Here is a 19,156-nt window from a genome sequence, read left to right as displayed (position 1 = left end):
CTCCAAAGGTATGCGCCGCTTCCTCTTGTCCTTTTCTGCTGCATATTTCACTACGTCCAGTTTGTAATCTGCACTACATGATTTCCCTTTCAGTGCCATTTTTGTTTCTCAGTTTTTATAAGTTACCGCCGACAATGAAATGATCCATTTTAATAGCTATGGCAATTGCATATAGCATATAGCAGTTAGCATTCCATGACCCACAATCCACTTCTGCCATGACCCTCCCCCGCCGAATTCTTATTGGTTGACGTGTGTGTGACGATTGCTGACATTTTCTTCGTCTCTTCCGCGAATGAGATAAATAATATTATTTGATATTTTACGGTAATGTGTTAATAATTTCACACATAAGTCGCTCCGGAGTATATGTCGCAGCCAAACTATGAATAAGACTGCGATTTATAGTCCGACAAATACCGTACTTGGCTTCACTGTAACCACGGTGGGAGAATAAGCTCACAGTGTTGTGCAGAGGTATAGTTATAACAATTTTAATGCCAAATTATAATATTTATAGTCACGGTGAAGAGTAGCGGGGGGCGCAAAATATTTTCTTCTTCCAAGGAGGCACGTAACAGAAAATATTTGAGAAGCACTGCTGTAGATTATTGTTTAACTGCACTGTCAGATGTAAACAATAAAACATAAAAATGCTTATCCTAGCATCATTCAGCAACACAATTAAGATTGAGTCATCCAATGATATACTCACACTATTATGTTCGATGGACTATGGACTGGACTCTCATACTATTATGTTCGATGGACTATGGACTGGACTCTCACAATAATATGTTAGATCCACTATGGACTGGACTCTCACTATTATGTTAGATCCACTATGGACTGGACTCTCACAATATTATGTTAGATCCACTATGGACTGGACTCTTACACTATTATGTTAGATCCACTGGACTGGACTCTCACGATTATGTTCGATCCACTATGGACTGGACTCTCACTATTATGTTAGATCAACTATGGACTAGACTTTCACACTATTATGTTCTATCCACTATACACTGGATTCTCACAATATTATGTTAGATGCACTATGGACTGGACTCTCACTATTATGTTAGATCCACTATGGACTGGACTCTCACACTATTATGTTAGATCCACTATGGACTGGACTCTCACTATTATGTTAGATCCACTATGGACTGGACTCTCACACTATTATGTTAGATCCACTATGGACTGGACTCTCACACTATTATGTTAGATCCACCATGGACTGGACTCTCACAATATTATGTTAGATCCACTATGGACTGGACCCTCACACTATTATGTTAGATCCACTATGCACTGGACTCTCACTATTATGTTAGATCCACTATGGACTGGACTCTCACAATATTATGTTAGATCCACTATGGACTGGACTCTCACAATATTATGTTTGATCCACTATGGACTGGACTCTCACACTATTATGTTAGATCCACTATGGACTGGACTCTCACACTATTATGTAAGATCCACTATGGACTGGACTCTCACACTATTATGTAAGATCCACTATGGACTGGACTCTCACACTATTATGTAAGATCCACTATGGACTGGACTCTCACACTATTATGTAAGATCCACTATGGACTGGACTCACACTATTATGTAAGATCCACTATGGACTGGACTCTCACACTATTATGTAAGATCCACTATGGACTGGACTCACACTATTATGTTAGATCCACTATGGACTGGACACTCACTATTACGTTAGATCCACTATGGACTGGACTCTCATTATTATGTTCGATCCACTTGACGTCCATTGCACCGGTCACCTAGGGGGTTGGGGGGCCCCCACATTTGCGGTCCCCTCCAAGGTTTCGCATTGTCACCCCATTGGGTTGAGTTTTCCTTGCCCTGATGTGGGCTCTGAGCTCAGGATATCTTTGTGGTTCGTGCAGCCCTTTGAGACACTCGTGATTTAGGGCTATATAAATAAACATTGACTGATTGATTTGCTTTGTTTTCAGACCTGCAGTTCGTCGCCCCCTGCTGGGGGAATCAGCAACACAAACATGTCCACCATGTCCGCCACTGCAAACTCTGACTGGCCCACACCTGAAAACAAACAGCTTCGATTAAGACCCTCACAATATAGTATTTTTGTTTACTATGACAGAAGATGTCCAGCATGTCCTACCCACAGTCTCCACAAGGACAACATCGTATCCAGCCCCCTCGCAGAGAACGACAGCTTCGTTGGTCGTCCTGGTAACGCCGCCGAGCGTCCCGGAGGTCGGCGACGGCCTGATGAAGGCGTCCATGTCCCGGGAGAGCTCCGTCATGCGGGTCTTGTCACCCATCAGCGAGCCTACAACGAGGAAAGGTTCATCAAGACTCACCCTAAGAGACATAAAACTGTTTTTGCGTCATCTTCGGCGGCGAAGAAGCTACCTCCCGTCGTGCAGGAGGACGGGTCGACGGCCAGCACTGACACTTTATGCCCACGTCCAGTCAGCATCTTCCCCACCACCTCGATGAAGGAGGACTTCCCTGCCCCTGGAGGACCGGAGAGACCTAGCAAACATGAAACAAGAGTATATCCGGTAAATGTAATACATCCATCCATCCATTTTTTACCGCTTATTCCCTTTGGGGTCGCGGGGGGCGCTGGTGCCTACCTCAGCTACAATCGGGCAGAAGGCGGGTTACACCCTGGACAAGTCGCCACCTCATCGCAGGGCCAACAGATAGACAGAAAACATTCACACTCACATTCACACACTAGGGACCATTTAGTGTTGCCAATCAACCTATCCCCAGGTGCATGTCTTTGGAGGTGGGAGGGGCCTATCCCCAGGTGCATGTCTTTGGAGGTGGGAGGAAGCCGGAGTACCCGGAGGGAACCCACGCATTCACTGGGACGACATGCAAACTCCACACAGAAAGATCCCGAGCCCGGGATTGAACCCAGGACTACTCAGGACCTTCATATTGTGAGACAGACGCACTAACCCCTCTCCCACCGTGAAGCCCTAATGTAATGCAGTCAGCTCTTATTTATCGCTGTTATTTGTTTCCCTGTCTTAGACCGTGGTAAATGAATTTCTGGCCAAGTAGAAATGATTAATTGTGTTATCATTAATCTGTTATATTCATAACTAAAGCATAACAACATTATAAACATATTTTCTAAATGATGAGAGTCCTCTCGACATTAAGTACCACCCATACATTGACCTCTGATTGGTTTGTTTTTTCCTAGTGTACAATCAATCAATCAATCAATGTTTACTTATATAGCCCTAAATCACTAGTGTCTCAAAGGGCTGCACAAACCACCACGACATCCTCGGTAGGCCCACATAAGGGCAAGGAAAACTCACACCCAGTGGGACATCGGTGACAATGATGACTATGAGAACCTTAGAGAGGAGGAAAGCAATGGATGTCGAGCGGGTCTAACATGATACTGTGAAAGTTCAATCCATAATGGATCCAACACAGTCGCGAGAGTCCGGTCCAAAGCGGATCCAACACAGCAGCGAGAGTCCCGTTCACAGCGGAGCCAGCAGGAAACCATCCCAAGCGGAGGCGGATCAGCAGCGCAGAGATGTCCCCAGCCGATACACAGGCGAGCAGTACATGGCCACCGGATCGGACCGGACCCCCTCCACAAGGGAGAGTGGGACATAGAAGAAAAAGAAAAGAAACGGCAGATCAACTGGTCTAAAAAGGGAGTCTATTTAAAGGCTAGAGTATACAAATGAGTTTTAAGGTGAGACTTAAATGCTTCTACTGAGGTAGCATCTCGAACTGTTACCGGGAGGGCATTCCAGAGTACTGGAGCCCGAACGGAAAACGCTCTATAGCCCGCAGACTTTTTTTGGGCTTTGGGAATCACTAACAAGCCGGAGTCCTTTGAACGCAGATTTCTTGCCGGGACATATGGTACAATACAATCGGCAAGATAGGATGGAGCTAGACCGTGTAGTACAATACTACTGTATTATTAATATTTGTAATTCATTTAGCTATTTTTAACTATTTTTATTTTTTAACTATTTTTACGATGGAAAAGGCCACAAATACATTGAACATGCTTTAAAAGATCTGTGATGTAGTGAAGCCGCCAAACTTCCAAGTGCGACATGGCAATTAGTAGTGATTCCCAGAGCCCAAAAAAGTCTGCGGGTTATAGAGCGTTTTCTATTGGTAACAGTTAGAGATGCTACCTCAGTAGAAGCATTTAAGTCTCATCTTAAAACTCATTTGTATACTCTAGCCTTTAAATAGACCTCCTTTTTAGACCAGTTGATCTGACGTTTCTTTTCTGCTCTTCCCCCCTTTCCTTCGTGTGGGGCGCACAAGTCCGGTGGCCACGGATGAAGTGCTGGCTGTCCAAAGTCGGCACCCGGGGTGGACCGCTTGCCTGTGCATCGGTTGGCGACGTCTCTGCGCTGCTGACCTGTCTCCACTCCGGATGGTCCCCTGCTGGGCCCACTATGGACTGGACTCTCACTATTATGTTGGATCCACTATGGACAGGACTCTCACTATTATGTTAGATCCACTATGGACTGGACTCTCACACTATTATGTTAGATCCACTATGGACTGGATTCCTACTATTATGTTAGATCCACTATGGACTGGACTCTCACTATTATGTTAGATCCACTATGGACTGGACTCTCACTATTATGTTAGATCCACTATGGACTGGACTCTCACTATTATGTTAGATCCACTATGGACTGGACTCTCACTATTATGTTAGATCCACTATGGACTGGACTCTCACTATTATGTTAGATTCACTATGGACTGGACTCTCACTATTATGTTACATCCACTATGGACTGGACTCTCACACTATTATGTTAGATCCACTATGGACTGGACTCTCACACTATTATGTTAGATCCACTATGGACTGGACTCTCACACTATTATGTTAGATCCACTAAGGACTGGACTCTCACACTATTATGTTAGATCCACTATATACTGGACTCTCACTATTATGTTAGATCCACTATGGACTGGACTCTCACTATTATGTTAGATCCACTATGGACTGGACTCTCACTATTATGTTGGATCCACTATGGACTGGACTCTCACTATTATGTTAGATCCACTATGGACTGGACTCTCACACTATTATGTTAGATCCACTATGGACTGGACTCTCACTATTATGTTAGATCCACTATGGACTGGACTCTCACTATTATGTTGGATCCACTATGGACTGGACTCTCACACTATTATGTTAGATCCACTATGGACTGGACTCTCACAATATTATGTTAGATCCGCTATGGACTGGACTCTCACACTATTATGTTAGATCCGCTATGGACTGGACTCTCACACTATTATGTTAGATCCACTATGGACTGGACTCTCACTATTGTGTTAGATCCACTATGGACTGGACTCACACTATTATGTTAGATCCACTATGGACTGGACTCACACTATTATGTTAGATCCACCATGGACTGGACTCTCACTGTTATGTTAGATCCACTATGGACTGGACTCTCACACTATTATGTTAGATCCACTATGGACTGGACTCTCACACTATTATGTTAGATCCACTATGGACTGGACTCTCACACTATTATGTTAGATCCACTAAGGACTGGACTCTCACACTATTATGTTAGATCCACTATATACTGGACTCTCACTATTATGTTAGATCCACTATATACTGGACTCTCACTATTATGTTAGATCCACTATATACTGGACTCTCACTATTATGTTAGATTCACTATGGACTGGACTCTCACTATTATGTTAGATCCACTATGGACTGGACTCTCACTATTATGTTGGATCCACTATGGACTGGACTCTCACTATTATGTTAGATCCACTATGGACTGGACTCTCACACTATTATGTTAGATCCACTATGGACTGGACTCTCACTATTATGTTAGATCCACTATTGACTGGACTCTCACACTATTATGTAAGATCCACTATGGACTGGACTCTCACTATTATGTTGGATCCACTATGGACTGGACTCTCACACTATTATGTTAGATCCACTATGGACTGGACTCTCACACTATTATGTTAGATCCACTATGGACTGGACTCTCACACTATTATGTTAGCTCCGCTATGGACTGGACTCTCACACTATTATGTTAGATCCACTATGGACTGGACTCTCACACTATTATGTTAGATCCACTATGGACTGGACTCTCACACTATTATGTTAGATCCACTACGGACTGGACTCTCACACTATTATGTTAGATCCACTATAGACTGGACTCTCACTATTATGTTAGATCCACTATGGACTGGACTCTCCCTATTATGTTAGATCCACTATGGACTGGACTCTCACTATTATGTTAGATCCACTATGGACTGGACTCTCACTATTATGTTAGATCCACTATGGACTGGACTCTCACTATTATGTTAGATCCACTATGGACTGGACTCTTGCACTATTATGTTAGATCCCCTATGGACTGGACTCTCACTATTATGTTAGATCCACTATGGACTGGACTTTCACACTATTATGTTAGATCCACTATGGACTGGACTCTCACACTATTATGTTAGATCCACTATGGACTGGACTCTCACACTATTATGTTAGATCCACTATGGACTGGACTCTCACACTATTATGTTAGATCCACTCGACGTCGGTGCAAAGGTTTCTCATTGTCCCATTGGGTTGAGTTTTTCCTTGCCCTGATGAGGGATCTGAACAGAGGATGTTGTTGTGGCTTGTGCAGCCCTTTGAGACACTGGTGATTTAGGGCTATATAAGTAAACATTGATTGCTTTTTTTTTTTTTTTTTTTTTTAAAGCCTTTCGTTAGATTTATGCGTGCTAGTTCTGGCTTATTATGCTGTTCTATATGTTATTTGTATTTATTTTATTATCTTTTTATTTTTGTTAATACACTGTTGCACTTTGAGGTTGTTTGCTCAATGTCAAGTGTTTTTAAAAAAAATAAAATGTATTATTATGATTATGATTTCCATTGTTTTCTATGGAAAACGGCGATATCAGTGAAAAAAACAGGAGGAAGACCAGCGTCCAACCACACACCTACTCTGAAAGCCACGGGCTTCCCGCCATTCCGCCTCTCCTGCTCCTTCCTGTAAGCGAGCACCCGCTGAAGCAGGACCTGGGCCAGTTCTTTCTTTCGGGGATGCTGCGTCTCCACCAGGGTGATGGACTCTGCCAGGGAGGCCCGCTGCCCTCCTATCAGGCCCTCGTAGAGTTTATTTAGCAGCCTCTCCTCGGGCCCGCTCAGGTCCTGGATGTGCTGGCTCAAAGCTGTGCTTACTTTTCTCCATTGATGACATACATGACCACCTGTTATACCTCTGGAAAGGCCCGGGTGGAGGGGGCGTGGCCTGGTGGGTGACGACACGACAGTGGACGTAACATGGCGGAGAAGTAGTCTCATTTTATGGCATATTTGATGGGGCAGCTGGAAGACAGGAAATGGGTAGCTCGTTATTTATACAACATAACTTTTAAGTGAAAAAAAACAATTTAAAGGCCTACAGACATCCACTGCTACCGACCACGCAGTCTGATAGTTTATATATCAATGATGAAGTGAAGTGAATTATATTTATATAGCGCTTTTCTCTAGTGACTCAAAGCGCTTTACATAGTGAAACCCAATATCTAAGTTACATTTAAACCAGTGTGGGTGGCACTGGGAGCAGGTGGGTAAAGTGTCTTGCTCAAGGACACTACGGCAGTGACTAGGATGGCGGAAGCAGGAATCGAACCTGCAACCCTTTGAGTTGCTGGCACGGCCACTCTACCAACCGAGCTATGCCGCCCCACATGATGAAATATTAAAGGCCTACTGAAATGAGATTTTCTTATTTAAACGGGAATAGCAGGTCCATGTGTCATACTTGATCATTTCGCCATATTGCCTCATATTTAACTGAAAGGATTTATTAGAGAACATCCACGATAAAGTTCGCAACTTTTGGTCGCTAATAGAAAAGCCCTGCCATTACCGGAAGTATGTGCGCGTGACGTCACGAGTTGCAGGGCTCCACACATATTCACATTGTTTATAATCATAGCCTCCAGCAGTAAGAGCAATTCGGACCGAGAAAGCGACAATTTCCCCATTAATTTGATCGAGGATGAAAGATTCATGAATTAGGATATTAGTAGTGAAGGACTTAAAAAAAAAAAAAAAAAAAGCGACGGCTCCGGGCAGCGGCAGTGTGAGCGTTTCAGATGTAATTAGACACATTTCCTAGGACAATTCTGGAAGATCCCTTATCTGCTTATTGTGTTAATAGTGTTTTAGTGAGATTTTAAAGATTGTAAAGACATACCTCGAGGTCGGGTGGCTGCGGTGAACACGCAGTGTCTCAGAGAGAAGCCAAGATCACAGCTGCCTTTTTTCACAGCTGCTGCAGGACGACGAATAATCCACTGTTGTCTCCGGTAAGATATATATATCACAATTTCCCCATCCAAAAACATTCTGGTTGACGTAGAGAAAACATGTTTGCTTGACCGCTCTGCTCTACAACAAACAAAGAAACACCGGCTGTGTCTCGGTGCTAAAGACAGCTGCAATCCACTGCTTTCCACCAACAGCATTGTTCTTTATAGTCTCCATTATTAATTGAACACATTTCAAAAGATTCAGCAACACGGACGTCCAAAATACCGTGTAATTATGCGGTTAAAGCAGAAGACTTTTAGCCACGAGTGGAGCAGCGCTAATATTTCCTGACAGTCCGTGACGTCAGGCGTACGCGTCATCATTCCGCGACGTTTTCAACAAGAAACTCACCGGAAATTTAAAATTGCAATGTGTTGCAATGTTAATATTTCATCATTGGTATATAAACTATCAGACTGTGTGGTCGCTAGTAGTGGTTTTCAGTAGGCCTTTAACATTGCAACACATGCCAATACAGCCGGTTTAGTTTACTAAATTGCAATTTTAAATTTCCCGCGACGTGTCCTGTTGAAAATGTCGCGGAATGATGACGCCTATGTTGACGCGTGCTTGTGACGTTATTTGTTGGAGCGGACATTTTATCCCAGCACCACTCACGGCTAAAAGTCGTCCGATTTAATCGGATAATTACACACTATTTTGGACATCTGTGTTGCTGAATCTTTTGCAATTTGTTCAATTAATAATGGGAGACTATAAAGAAGAATGCTGTTGGTGGAAAGGCGGTGGATTGCAGCTGCCTTTAGCAACACAAATACAGCCGGTGTTTCTTTGTTTGTTGTGAAGCTTTAATTATGGAACTGAGTGGTCAAGCGAACATGTTTCTCCACCACATGTCAACCGGCAGGTTTCAGTGAGAAAATTGTGGTAATAAGTCGGCTCTTACCGGAGACATGAGCGGAGCTTGCGCCCTCCTGCAGCTGTCAAAGACGCCGCTGCGACTTTCTTGGCTCCTCCATGGCTTCCATCAGAGACACTGGCGGTCACCAAACCCCCCCGACTTTCATGTATTACTTTATAATCTCACTAAAACACTAGTAACACAATAGGCAGATAAGGGATTTTCCTAGTAAATGTGTCTAATAACATTTGAATCTCTCACACTTCAATTGCCTTTTTTTTTTCTTTTCTTTTTTTTCTAGTTCTACACTCATCCACAAATCTTTCATCCTTGCTCAAATTAATGGGGAAATCTTCGCTTTCTCGGTCTGAATCGCTCTCGCTGCTGGTAGCCATGATTGTAAACATTGTGAGGATGTGAGGAGCTCCACAACCCGTGACGTCACGTGCACATCGTCTGCTACAGGCAGACGATTTTTATTAGCGACCAAAAGTTGTGAAGTTTATCGTCGATGTTCTCTACTGAATCCTTTCTGCAAAAATATGGCAATATCACAAAATGATGAAGTATGACACATAGAATGGACCTGCTATCCCCGTTTAAATAAAAACATCTCATTTCAGTAGGCCTTTAAAAAGCTCAAAAACACGATCCACAATTTGCTAGTCATTTAATTTTTACCATAACAAGCGATAATTATAACGTGTTGAAACTAAAATACAGTACAATACGTTAAAACGAAGTTTAGCGGGTTAAAATTGACTTTAAAAAGATGTTAAATATCAAATGTTTTAACATTAAACGTACAAACTGACCTCGGACGAGCTGCTCTGTAGACAAGTTACGTATGGACTTTCCGTTTCCGGTTAAGGCGCTTCTTGTTTCCGGCGACGTATTTCACGAAAAAAAACAGAAGCTATTTTTGTAAACATGATACAATTATTTATAGTCGCCATTTTTGAGATAATAATATTGTAACCTATTTTTATGAACTTGCTTTTTTATAATGTTAAGTTCCACAGTATATGCCTTGAATTGATTTACGTGGATAAGTTGAAAAACTTATTCGGGTGTTACCATTTAGTGGCCAATTGTACGGAATATGTACTGTACTGTGCAATCTACTAATTAAAGTTTCAATCAATCAATCAATCAATCAATCAATTGAGCTCTTATTTTGAAGGCGGTAAGAGCGGAAGTGGTGACACGTTGCGGTGGAGCGGAGTTTTGAAAACAAACGAAATAAAGTGTTCCTTTTGTAAAACAGTATAGGCGACATATATAAACCCTCCTTTACAATAATAATATACAAATAATATTTTGACATATTTTTAAGAGGCTAGGCGGGAAGTTAGACAATTTCTCCACCAGCAGATGGCAGCAGAAGCGTACGTTTATGCTTGAATACAAATGTTAAAGATTAATGGAATAGATTCTTAATTTTCTTTTTTAAACTTAAATTTAACATGGAGATTGGCGGCTGTTATGTCTGTGGAAGATGTCAATCATCTGTAAGTGGCAATAAATAATGAATAAAAAAATAAAAACAACTATTCTGATTCTTGTAGAATGTGAGCGTGTAAATGTGTTTTGGGAGGAGATCAGAGATTGGCTGAGAGACAAAGGTGTGAAAATGTCCCCATTCTCTATAGAAGAGATCCAATTTGGTATTTTTTTTATAAATTATGGTAACATAGAAATGTTCGTCCACATTGTTAAGGTCCAAGCAAAAAAATTCGATTTCTGAAAGTAAAACCTACATTTTCTAATTGGCTTAATGGTTTAAAATGTTCAATTAAATTTTGGGAAAATTATTAAAAGTACAAAAGCCCTTAAATTGATATAATTATTATTTTTTTTGTGTGTGTGTGATTTAGTTAACCCTTTTTGGTACATTTTATATTAAAGTTAAAGTTAAAAGCCTACTGAAATGAGATGTTCTTATTTAAACGGGGATAGCAGGTCCATTCTATGTGTCATACTTGATCATTTCGCCATATTGCCATATTTTTGCTGAAAGGATTTAGTAGAGAACATCCACGATAAAGTTTGCAACTTTTGGTCGCTAATAAAAAAGCCTTGCCTGTACCGGAAGTAGCAGACGACGTGTGTGTGACGTCACGGGTTGTGGAGCTCCTCACATCGGAACATTGTTTACCAGAGGTGGGACCAAGTCATTGTTTTGCAAGTAAATCTCAAGTCTTTGCCCTCAAGTCCGAGTCAAGTCTCGAGTCAAGACAGGCAAGTCTCGAGTCAAGTCCAAGTCAAAACTGAAAATTCTCAAGTCAAGTCCCAAGTCCTGCATTTTGAGTTTCGAGTCATTTCAAGTCCTTTTAACCACAGACTATTTACACAGATTGTGTATGCTTTTAAAACGCTGTATGTATTTATTATAAAAGAAAATAGTGCTGACATTGCACTTCATAATAGCACTATTAACCAGTTATTTTAAACATGTAACTACTCATTCCTTTACAGAATAAACACATTTGAAAAAACAAGTGCAACTGTACTTATTTCCACAAAAGTGTTAACATTGTATTTCCATGGCATATTGCATTGGAACTAGTTCCACGGCAGTTTCCATCCTGTTTTTACCTTTTCTCATTGATCTCATCTCAAACTGCATGTGTTTTAAAGTGTGCGTACACATGAAAACCATAAATACATGAACATAACAATGAACAGAGTTGTACTTTTTAGATGTCAGGGCCCTATGGAATTTGTACACTTATTCTTATTATAGTATACATTTTAACTGACCTTTATTTGACTATGTTTGTCTTTTTGTAGGTGGCTAATATACGTGGTGCTGCTGACCTCCGTTTAACGTTACGTTACTGTGTGTGATACATTCACTAACGTAACGTTATGTGTAGGTACCTCATGCAGCTCTGCTTAAAAAAAATCACTTGACAAAAAGTATGAATAAGGTAGCGAACTGCAGTGGACGCAACAGATTGTAGTGTTTGCAATGACGTTATAACCATAGACATATTATACTTTAAGTAAACCCAGCATTGGCTGCTGTGACGCGAGCAATTTGGCCACCATCTTGAAGTGGTAATGAGGAGCTGGAGAGCAGCCTAAACTGACAGTTGAGAGGGAGAAAAAAAATAATGCCGGGCTGGTGTTCAGCGTTTTCCTGCTTAAATGAGTGGACTGTTGAAAATAGGAACCGGGGGATTACTTTTCACAAGTAAGATTTAACATTAACATACTATTGGTAGTATTTTGTCAAAAGAATATTATCACAGAGTTGTGAAGGAGGAAAGATCTTCAATATTTGTATATGAAAATCACAAAGAAATCTTCTGGAGGAGGATGACCCCCCTACTGGTATTTGGTTTACAAACTCAGGCTTCCTCCCACCTCCAAAAACATGCACCTGGGGATAGGTTGATTGGCAACACTAAAAATTGGTGCTAGTGTGTGAATGTGAGTGTGAATGTTGTCTGTCTATCTTTGTTGGCCCTGCGATGAGGTGGCGACTTGTCCAGGGTGTACCCCGCCTTCCGCCCAATTGTAGCTGGGATAGGCGCCAGCGCCCCCCGTGACCCCAAAAAAGGGAATAAGCGGTAGAAAATGGATGGATGGACTTTCAGCCCCACCTAAAACAAAATTCACCAGCCACCACTGATTATGATGCATTCATCATTTTAGGCAAAACACAAGACAATACTCTCTTAATAGTATAATTGTAACCAGGAATAAGTCCTCAAGTAACAATATTCAAATACTAACTTTGTTGGGTAAGACAGAATTTGGTTTTATTCTGAATCCAGTGAAACAGATTGGTGGCTTTAGCTGATATAAAGACTTTCAAGTGTTTATATATGTTTAAGTATTCGGCAGACACTTTTATCCAAAGCAACATGCATGAAAAATACATATAAAACAATCACTGTAAACATGATTGTTTACGGGAAGAATGTAATAGAAAATATCAATACAAAGTGTCAAGACAAAAAAAAAACTCTGCTCTTGCAGCAACATAGATCACTTCTATAGGTCCGTAAGATATATAGATATCTACTATATTCATACATTGTTAATGTAGGATATACACATGTGTATATAACCTAATCATATTGTTTCTTCAATTTAAAAATAGCTGACCGTTTTTTCCCCTTTTCTGGGACAGTTTTGATCTTGGACGTTTGGTCACTTATAGCATATAAGAATATTCTATTATTCTTAAGCAAACTATGAACACGCCAAAACATGTGTCCTTTATCATAGTTACACGTATGACAAAAAAGCGCGTGAAAATCAGTGGTATTCAGCAGAGGTGGGACCAAGTCATTGTTTTGCAAGTCACAAGTAAGTCTCAAGTCTTTGACCTCAAGTCTCGAGTCAAGTCCCAAGTCAAGACAGGCAAGTCCGAGTCAAGTCCAAAATCAATACTGGAAAGTCTCAAGTCAAGTCCCAAGTCCTGCATTTTGGGTTTCGAGTCATTTCAAGTCTTTTTAACCACAGACTAATATATGTACACAGATTGTGTATGCTTTTAAAACGCTGTATTTATTATTTAAAAAAAACAGTGCTGACATTGCACTTCATAATAGAACTATTAACCAGTTATTCTAAACATTTACCTCATTCCTTTACAGTATAAACACATTTCAAAAAACAAGTGCAACTGTACTTACTTGCACAAAAGTGTTAACATTGTATTTCCATGGAATATTGCATCGTAACTAGTTCATCAGCAGTTTCTATCCTGTTGTTACCTTATCTCATTGATCTCATCTCATACTGTATGTGTTTATGTGTGCGTACACATGAAAACCATAAATACATGAACATAACAATGAACAGTGCTGTACTTTTTAGATGTCAGGCCTCTATGGAATATGTACACATATTCTTAATATAGTATACATTTCAACTGACCTTTATTTGACTATGTTTGTCTTTTTGTAGGTGGCTAAAATATGCGGTGCTGCTGACCACCGTCTATCATTACGTTACTGTTTGTGATACATTCACTAACGTAACGTTATGTGTAGGTACCTCATGCAACCCTGCTTAAAAAAAAAATCACTTGACAAAAAGTATGAATAAGGTAGCGAACTGCAGAGGATGCAACAGATTGCCGTGTTTGCAATGACGTTATAACCATAGACATCTTATAAGTAGACGCAGAATTGGCTGCTGTGACGCAAGCAATTTGGCCGCCATCTTGAAGTGGTGATGAGGAGCCGGCAAGCAGCCTAAACTGACAGTTGACAGGTAGAAAACAAAGATGCTGGGCTGGTATTCAGCGTTTTCCTGCTCAATTGAGCGGACTGTTGAAAATAGGAATTGGAGGATTACTTTTCACAAGTAAGATTTAACATTAACATACTATTGGTTTTATTTTGTGAAAAGAATATTACCACAGAGTTAAGCAGGAGCAAAGAACTACAATATTTGTATGTGAAAATCACAAAGAAATCTTCTGGGGGAGGGTGACCCCCCTACTGGTATTTGGTTTACAAACTTTCAGGCCCACCTAAAAAAAAAATTCACCAGCCGCCATTGATTATGATGCATTCTCATTTTATTGTAATCACAGATAAGTCTTCAAGTAACAATATTCAAATACTAACTTTGTTGAGTAAAACAGAATTTTGTTTTATTCTGAATCCAGTGAAACAGATTGGTGGTTTTAGCTGAAATAAAGACTTTCAGGTGTTTATATATGTTCAATCACTGTAAACATGATCATTTAAAGGAAGAATGTAATAGAAAATATCAATACAAAGTGTCCAGACAGAATAAACTCTCTGCTATTGCAGCAACAGAGATAAAGTCTATAACAGTGGTTCTCAACCTTTTTTCAGTGATGTAACTCCTGTGAACATGTTTTTAATTCAAGTACCCCCTAATCAGAGCAAAGCATTGTTGGTTGAAAAAAGAGATAAAGAAGTAAAATACAGCAATATGTCATCAGTTTCTGATTTATTAAACTGTATAACAGTGCAAAATATTGCTCATTTGTAGTGGTCTTTCTTGAACTATTTGGAAAAAAAAGATGTAAACATAACGAAAAACTTGTTGAAAAATAAACAAGTGATTCAATTATAAATAAAGATTTGTGGGTGCGGTGTAGCTCGGTTGGTAGAGTGGCCGTGTCAGCAACTTGAGGGTTGCAGGTTCGATTCCCGCTTGTGCCATCCTAGTTACTGCCGTTGTGTCCTTGGGCAAGACACTTTACCCACCTGCTCCCAGTGCCACCCACACTGGTTTAAATGTAACTTAGATATTGGGTTTCACTATGTAAAGCGCTTTGAGTCACTTGAGAAAAGCGCTATATAAATATAATTCACTTCACTACACATAGAAGTAATCGTCAACTTAAAGTGCCCTCTTTGGGGATTGTAATAGAGATCCATCTGGATTCATCAACTTACTTCTAAACATTTCTTCACAAAAAAATAAATCTTTAACATCAATATTTATGGAACATGTCCACAAAAAATCTAGCTGTCAACACTGAATATTGCATTGTTGTATTTCTTTTCACACTTTATGAATTTACTTTCATATATTGTTGGAGTATTTTCCAATAAATATATTTATAAAGGATTTTGAATTGTTGCTATTTTTAGAATATTTAAAAAATATATCATGTACCCCTTGGGATACCTTCAAGTACCCCCATTTGAGAACCTCTGGTCTATAGGTCCGTAAGATATATAGATATCTAATGTATTCATACATTGTTAATGTAGGATATACGCATGTATATATAACCTAATCATATTGTTTATTTATTTAAAAAATAGCTGACTGCTTTTTCCCCCCTTTTCTGGGAGTACATTCCCAGTTTTGATCTGAGACGTCTGGTCACTTATAGCATATAAGAATATTCTATTTCTGTTAAGCAAATTATGAACACGCCAAGACATGTGTCCTTTATCATAGTTACCATCCATGCATCCATCCATCCATCATCTTCCGCTTATCCGAGGTTGGGTCGCGGGGGCAACAGCCTAAGCCACTTCGTCTAGCTCTTCCCGGGGATCCCGAGGCGTTCCCAGGCCAGCCGGGAGACATAGTCTTCCCAACGTGTCCTGGGTCTTCCCCGTGGCCTCCTACCGGTTGGACGTGCCCTAAACACCTCCCTAGGGAGACGTTCGGGTGGCATTCTGACCAGATGCCCGAACCACCTCATCTGGCTCCTCTCGATGTGGAGGAGCAGCGGCTTTACTTTGAGTTCCTCCCGGATGGCAGAGCTTCTCACCCTATCTCTAAGGGAGAGACCCACCACACGGCGGAGGAAACTTATTTCGGCCGCTTGTACTCGTGATCTTATCCTTTCGGTCATGACCCAAAGCTCATGACTATAGGTGAGGATGGGAACGTAGATCGACCGGTAAATTGAGAGCTTTGCCTTCCGGCTCAGCTCCCTCTTCACCACAACGGATCGGTACAACGTCCGCATTACTGAAGACGCCGCACCGATCCGCCTGTCGATCTCACCATCCACTCTTCCCTCACTCGTGAACAAGACTCCTAGGTACTTGAACTCCTCCACTTGGGGCAGGGTCTCCTCCCCAACCCGGAGATGGCACTCCACCCTTTTCCGGGCGAGAACCATGGACTCGGACTTGGAGGTGCTGATTCTCATTCCGGTCGCTTCACACTCGGCTGCGAACCGATCCAGCGTCATTCGTGTATCATAGTTACACGAATGACAAAAAAGCGCGTGAATATAAGTGGTATTGAGTGAGGTAATATGAATTAAATGTGCTGACAGTTCATTGTTCCTGCCAAATGAATTGCACTGAGTGGAGCGGATCACCACTCCAAGATGGCGGCCCCGCGTCTCGTTTGCGGCAATAGACAGTAGTGGTCGATGCTGCGTCTACTTATAAGATGTCTATGGTTCTAACGTTAGCAGTGAGTTTACAGTCTCACTGATTTAACTACACAGCAAATAAAAGTTACGTTACTCAGCCAATAAACGTTAGCTTACATTCAAAACGTACCCTTCTTTGTGCAACTTCAAATGTCGAAGGAAGTTGGAAGTTGTTGCGTCTCCGTCTGTAATCTTCCAACCGCATGTTTTGCATACGGCAATTCCTGTTTTGTTGACCAAGTCGTAGTTTTAATACCCGAAAAAAACTATTTTTGGCATAACTTTTCCTCACTGGCGCTTTGTTTAAGAGCTCTTCCGTGTTGGTTTTCCTGCAATTTGATTGGATGAATGCTGTGTGACGAAAACAACGTGGATGTAATTTGATTGGCTGTTGTACTGACAGGTAGCGCACATATGTTGACAGACACGCGAACACAATGGAAGATACGGAGCGCTCCTGAATAACTTTTTAATCGTTGGGTTTTGGGGAAAGTAGCAAGTCATGTCAAGTCAAAAGGCTCAAGTCCCAAGTCAAGTCCCAAGTCATTGATGTTAAAGTCTAAGTCGAGTTGCAAGTCTTTTTACATTTTGTCAAGTCGAGTCTAAAGTCATCAAATTCATGACTCGAGTCTGACTCGAGTCCAAGTTATGTGACTCGAGTCCACACCTCTGTTGTTTACAATCAGAGAGCGATTCGGACCGAGAAAGCGACGATTCCTTCAATAATTTGAGCGAGGAGGAAAGATTTGTGGATGAGGAAAGTGAGAGTGAAGGACTAGAAAAAAAAAGGCGAGGGCAGTGGGTGCGATTCAGATGTTATTGGACACATTTACTAGGATAATTCTGGAAAATCCCTTATCTGCTTATTGTGTTACTAGTGTTTTAGTGAGATTATATGGTCGTACCTGAAAGTTGGAGGGGTGTGGCCACGGGTGAGGTGACCGCCAGTGTCTCCGGTGGGAGGAGGTAATAGTCCGCATCTGCAGGAGAACGCAAACTCCACTCATGTCTACGGTAAGAGCTGACTTATTACCACAATTTTCTCACCGAAACCTGCTGATTGACATGCCGTCAAGAAGTGTGAAGTGAAGTGAATTACACTTGTATAGCGCTTTTTCTCTAGTGACTCAAAGCGCTTTACATAGTGAAACCCAATATGAAAGTTACATTTAAACCAGTATGGGTGGCACTGGGAGCAGGTGGGTAAAGTGTCTTGCCCAAGGACACAACGGCAGGGACTAGGATGGCGGAAGCGGGGCTCAAACCTGCAACCCTCAAGTTGCTGGCACGGCCGCTCTACCAACCGAGCTATACCGCCCCATGTTCGCTTGACCGCTCTGTTCCATAGTAGAGCTTCACCTTCAGGGATGTTAAAAAGGAAACACCGGCTGTGTTTGTGTGGCTAAAGGCGGCCGCAATACACCGCTACCCACCTACATCTTTCTTCTTTGACGTCTCCATTATTAATTGAACAAATTGCAAAAGATTCAGCAAAACAGATGTCCAGAATACTGTGGAATTATGCGTTATGTTATCAAGTTGTTATGACTTTTAGCCGTGATCGGTGCTGGGAGAACATGTCCGCTCCAACCAATAACGTCACAAACACGCGTCATCATTCTGCGACGTTTTCAACAGGACACTTCGCGGGAAATTTAAAATTGCAATTTAGTAAACTAAAGCGGCCGTATTGGCATGTGTTGCAATGTTAATATTTCATCATTGATATATAAACTATCAGACTGCGTGGTCGCTAGTAGTGGCTTTCAGTAGGCCTTTCATGGTTTAAAATGATCAATTAAATCTTGGAAAATGATTAAAAGTACAAAAGCCCTTAAAATCATATCCTTATTCAATTTTTTTTTGTGATTTAGTTAGCCCTTTTTTGTACATTTTATCTTATCATATTCCATCCATTTTCTACCGCTTGTCCCTTTTGGGGCAAAAAAGAGTGCGGGTACTTTCCTGGCCCGCC

General features: G+C 41.2%; 1 protein-coding gene and 1 long non-coding RNA gene across 5 annotated transcripts in view; one reads left to right on the top strand and one right to left on the bottom strand.

Annotated features, from left to right (window-relative positions):
• Window positions 1-17,509, bottom strand: part of mmaa (metabolism of cobalamin associated A) — a 21,752-nt gene extending 4,243 nt beyond the window's left edge. For 2 of the 4 annotated variants that reach the window (XM_061881194.1, XM_061881197.1), the window contains exons 1-5: window positions 17,312-17,509; window positions 7,087-7,474; window positions 2,428-2,550; window positions 2,174-2,344; window positions 2,006-2,091 (exon numbers count right to left, since the gene is read on the bottom strand). In XM_061881194.1, the coding sequence (XP_061737178.1) occupies window positions 2,006-2,091; window positions 2,174-2,344; window positions 2,428-2,550; window positions 7,087-7,474; window positions 17,312-17,395 (852 nt within the window). In that variant the 5' untranslated portion in view covers window positions 17,396-17,509. Of the gene's footprint in view, window positions 1-2,005; window positions 2,092-2,173; window positions 2,345-2,427; window positions 2,551-7,086; window positions 7,475-10,139; window positions 10,243-17,311 lie in introns of those variants that run through there. The other 2 variants (XM_061881195.1, XM_061881196.1) reach the window with 2 other exon arrangements.
• LOC133539116 (uncharacterized) overlaps window positions 1-19,156 on the top strand; it is a 1,110,877-nt gene that overhangs the window by 559,997 nt on the left and 531,724 nt on the right. The window lies entirely within an intron of this gene.

The sequence above is a fragment of the Nerophis ophidion genome, linkage group LG20 (assembly GCF_033978795.1).
Source record: "Nerophis ophidion isolate RoL-2023_Sa linkage group LG20, RoL_Noph_v1.0, whole genome shotgun sequence".
In the NCBI taxonomy this organism is placed as follows: domain Eukaryota; kingdom Metazoa; phylum Chordata; class Actinopteri; order Syngnathiformes; family Syngnathidae; genus Nerophis; species Nerophis ophidion.
Note: the sequence above shows the minus strand (reverse complement) of the source record. Positions and strands in the feature narration are given on the sequence as shown.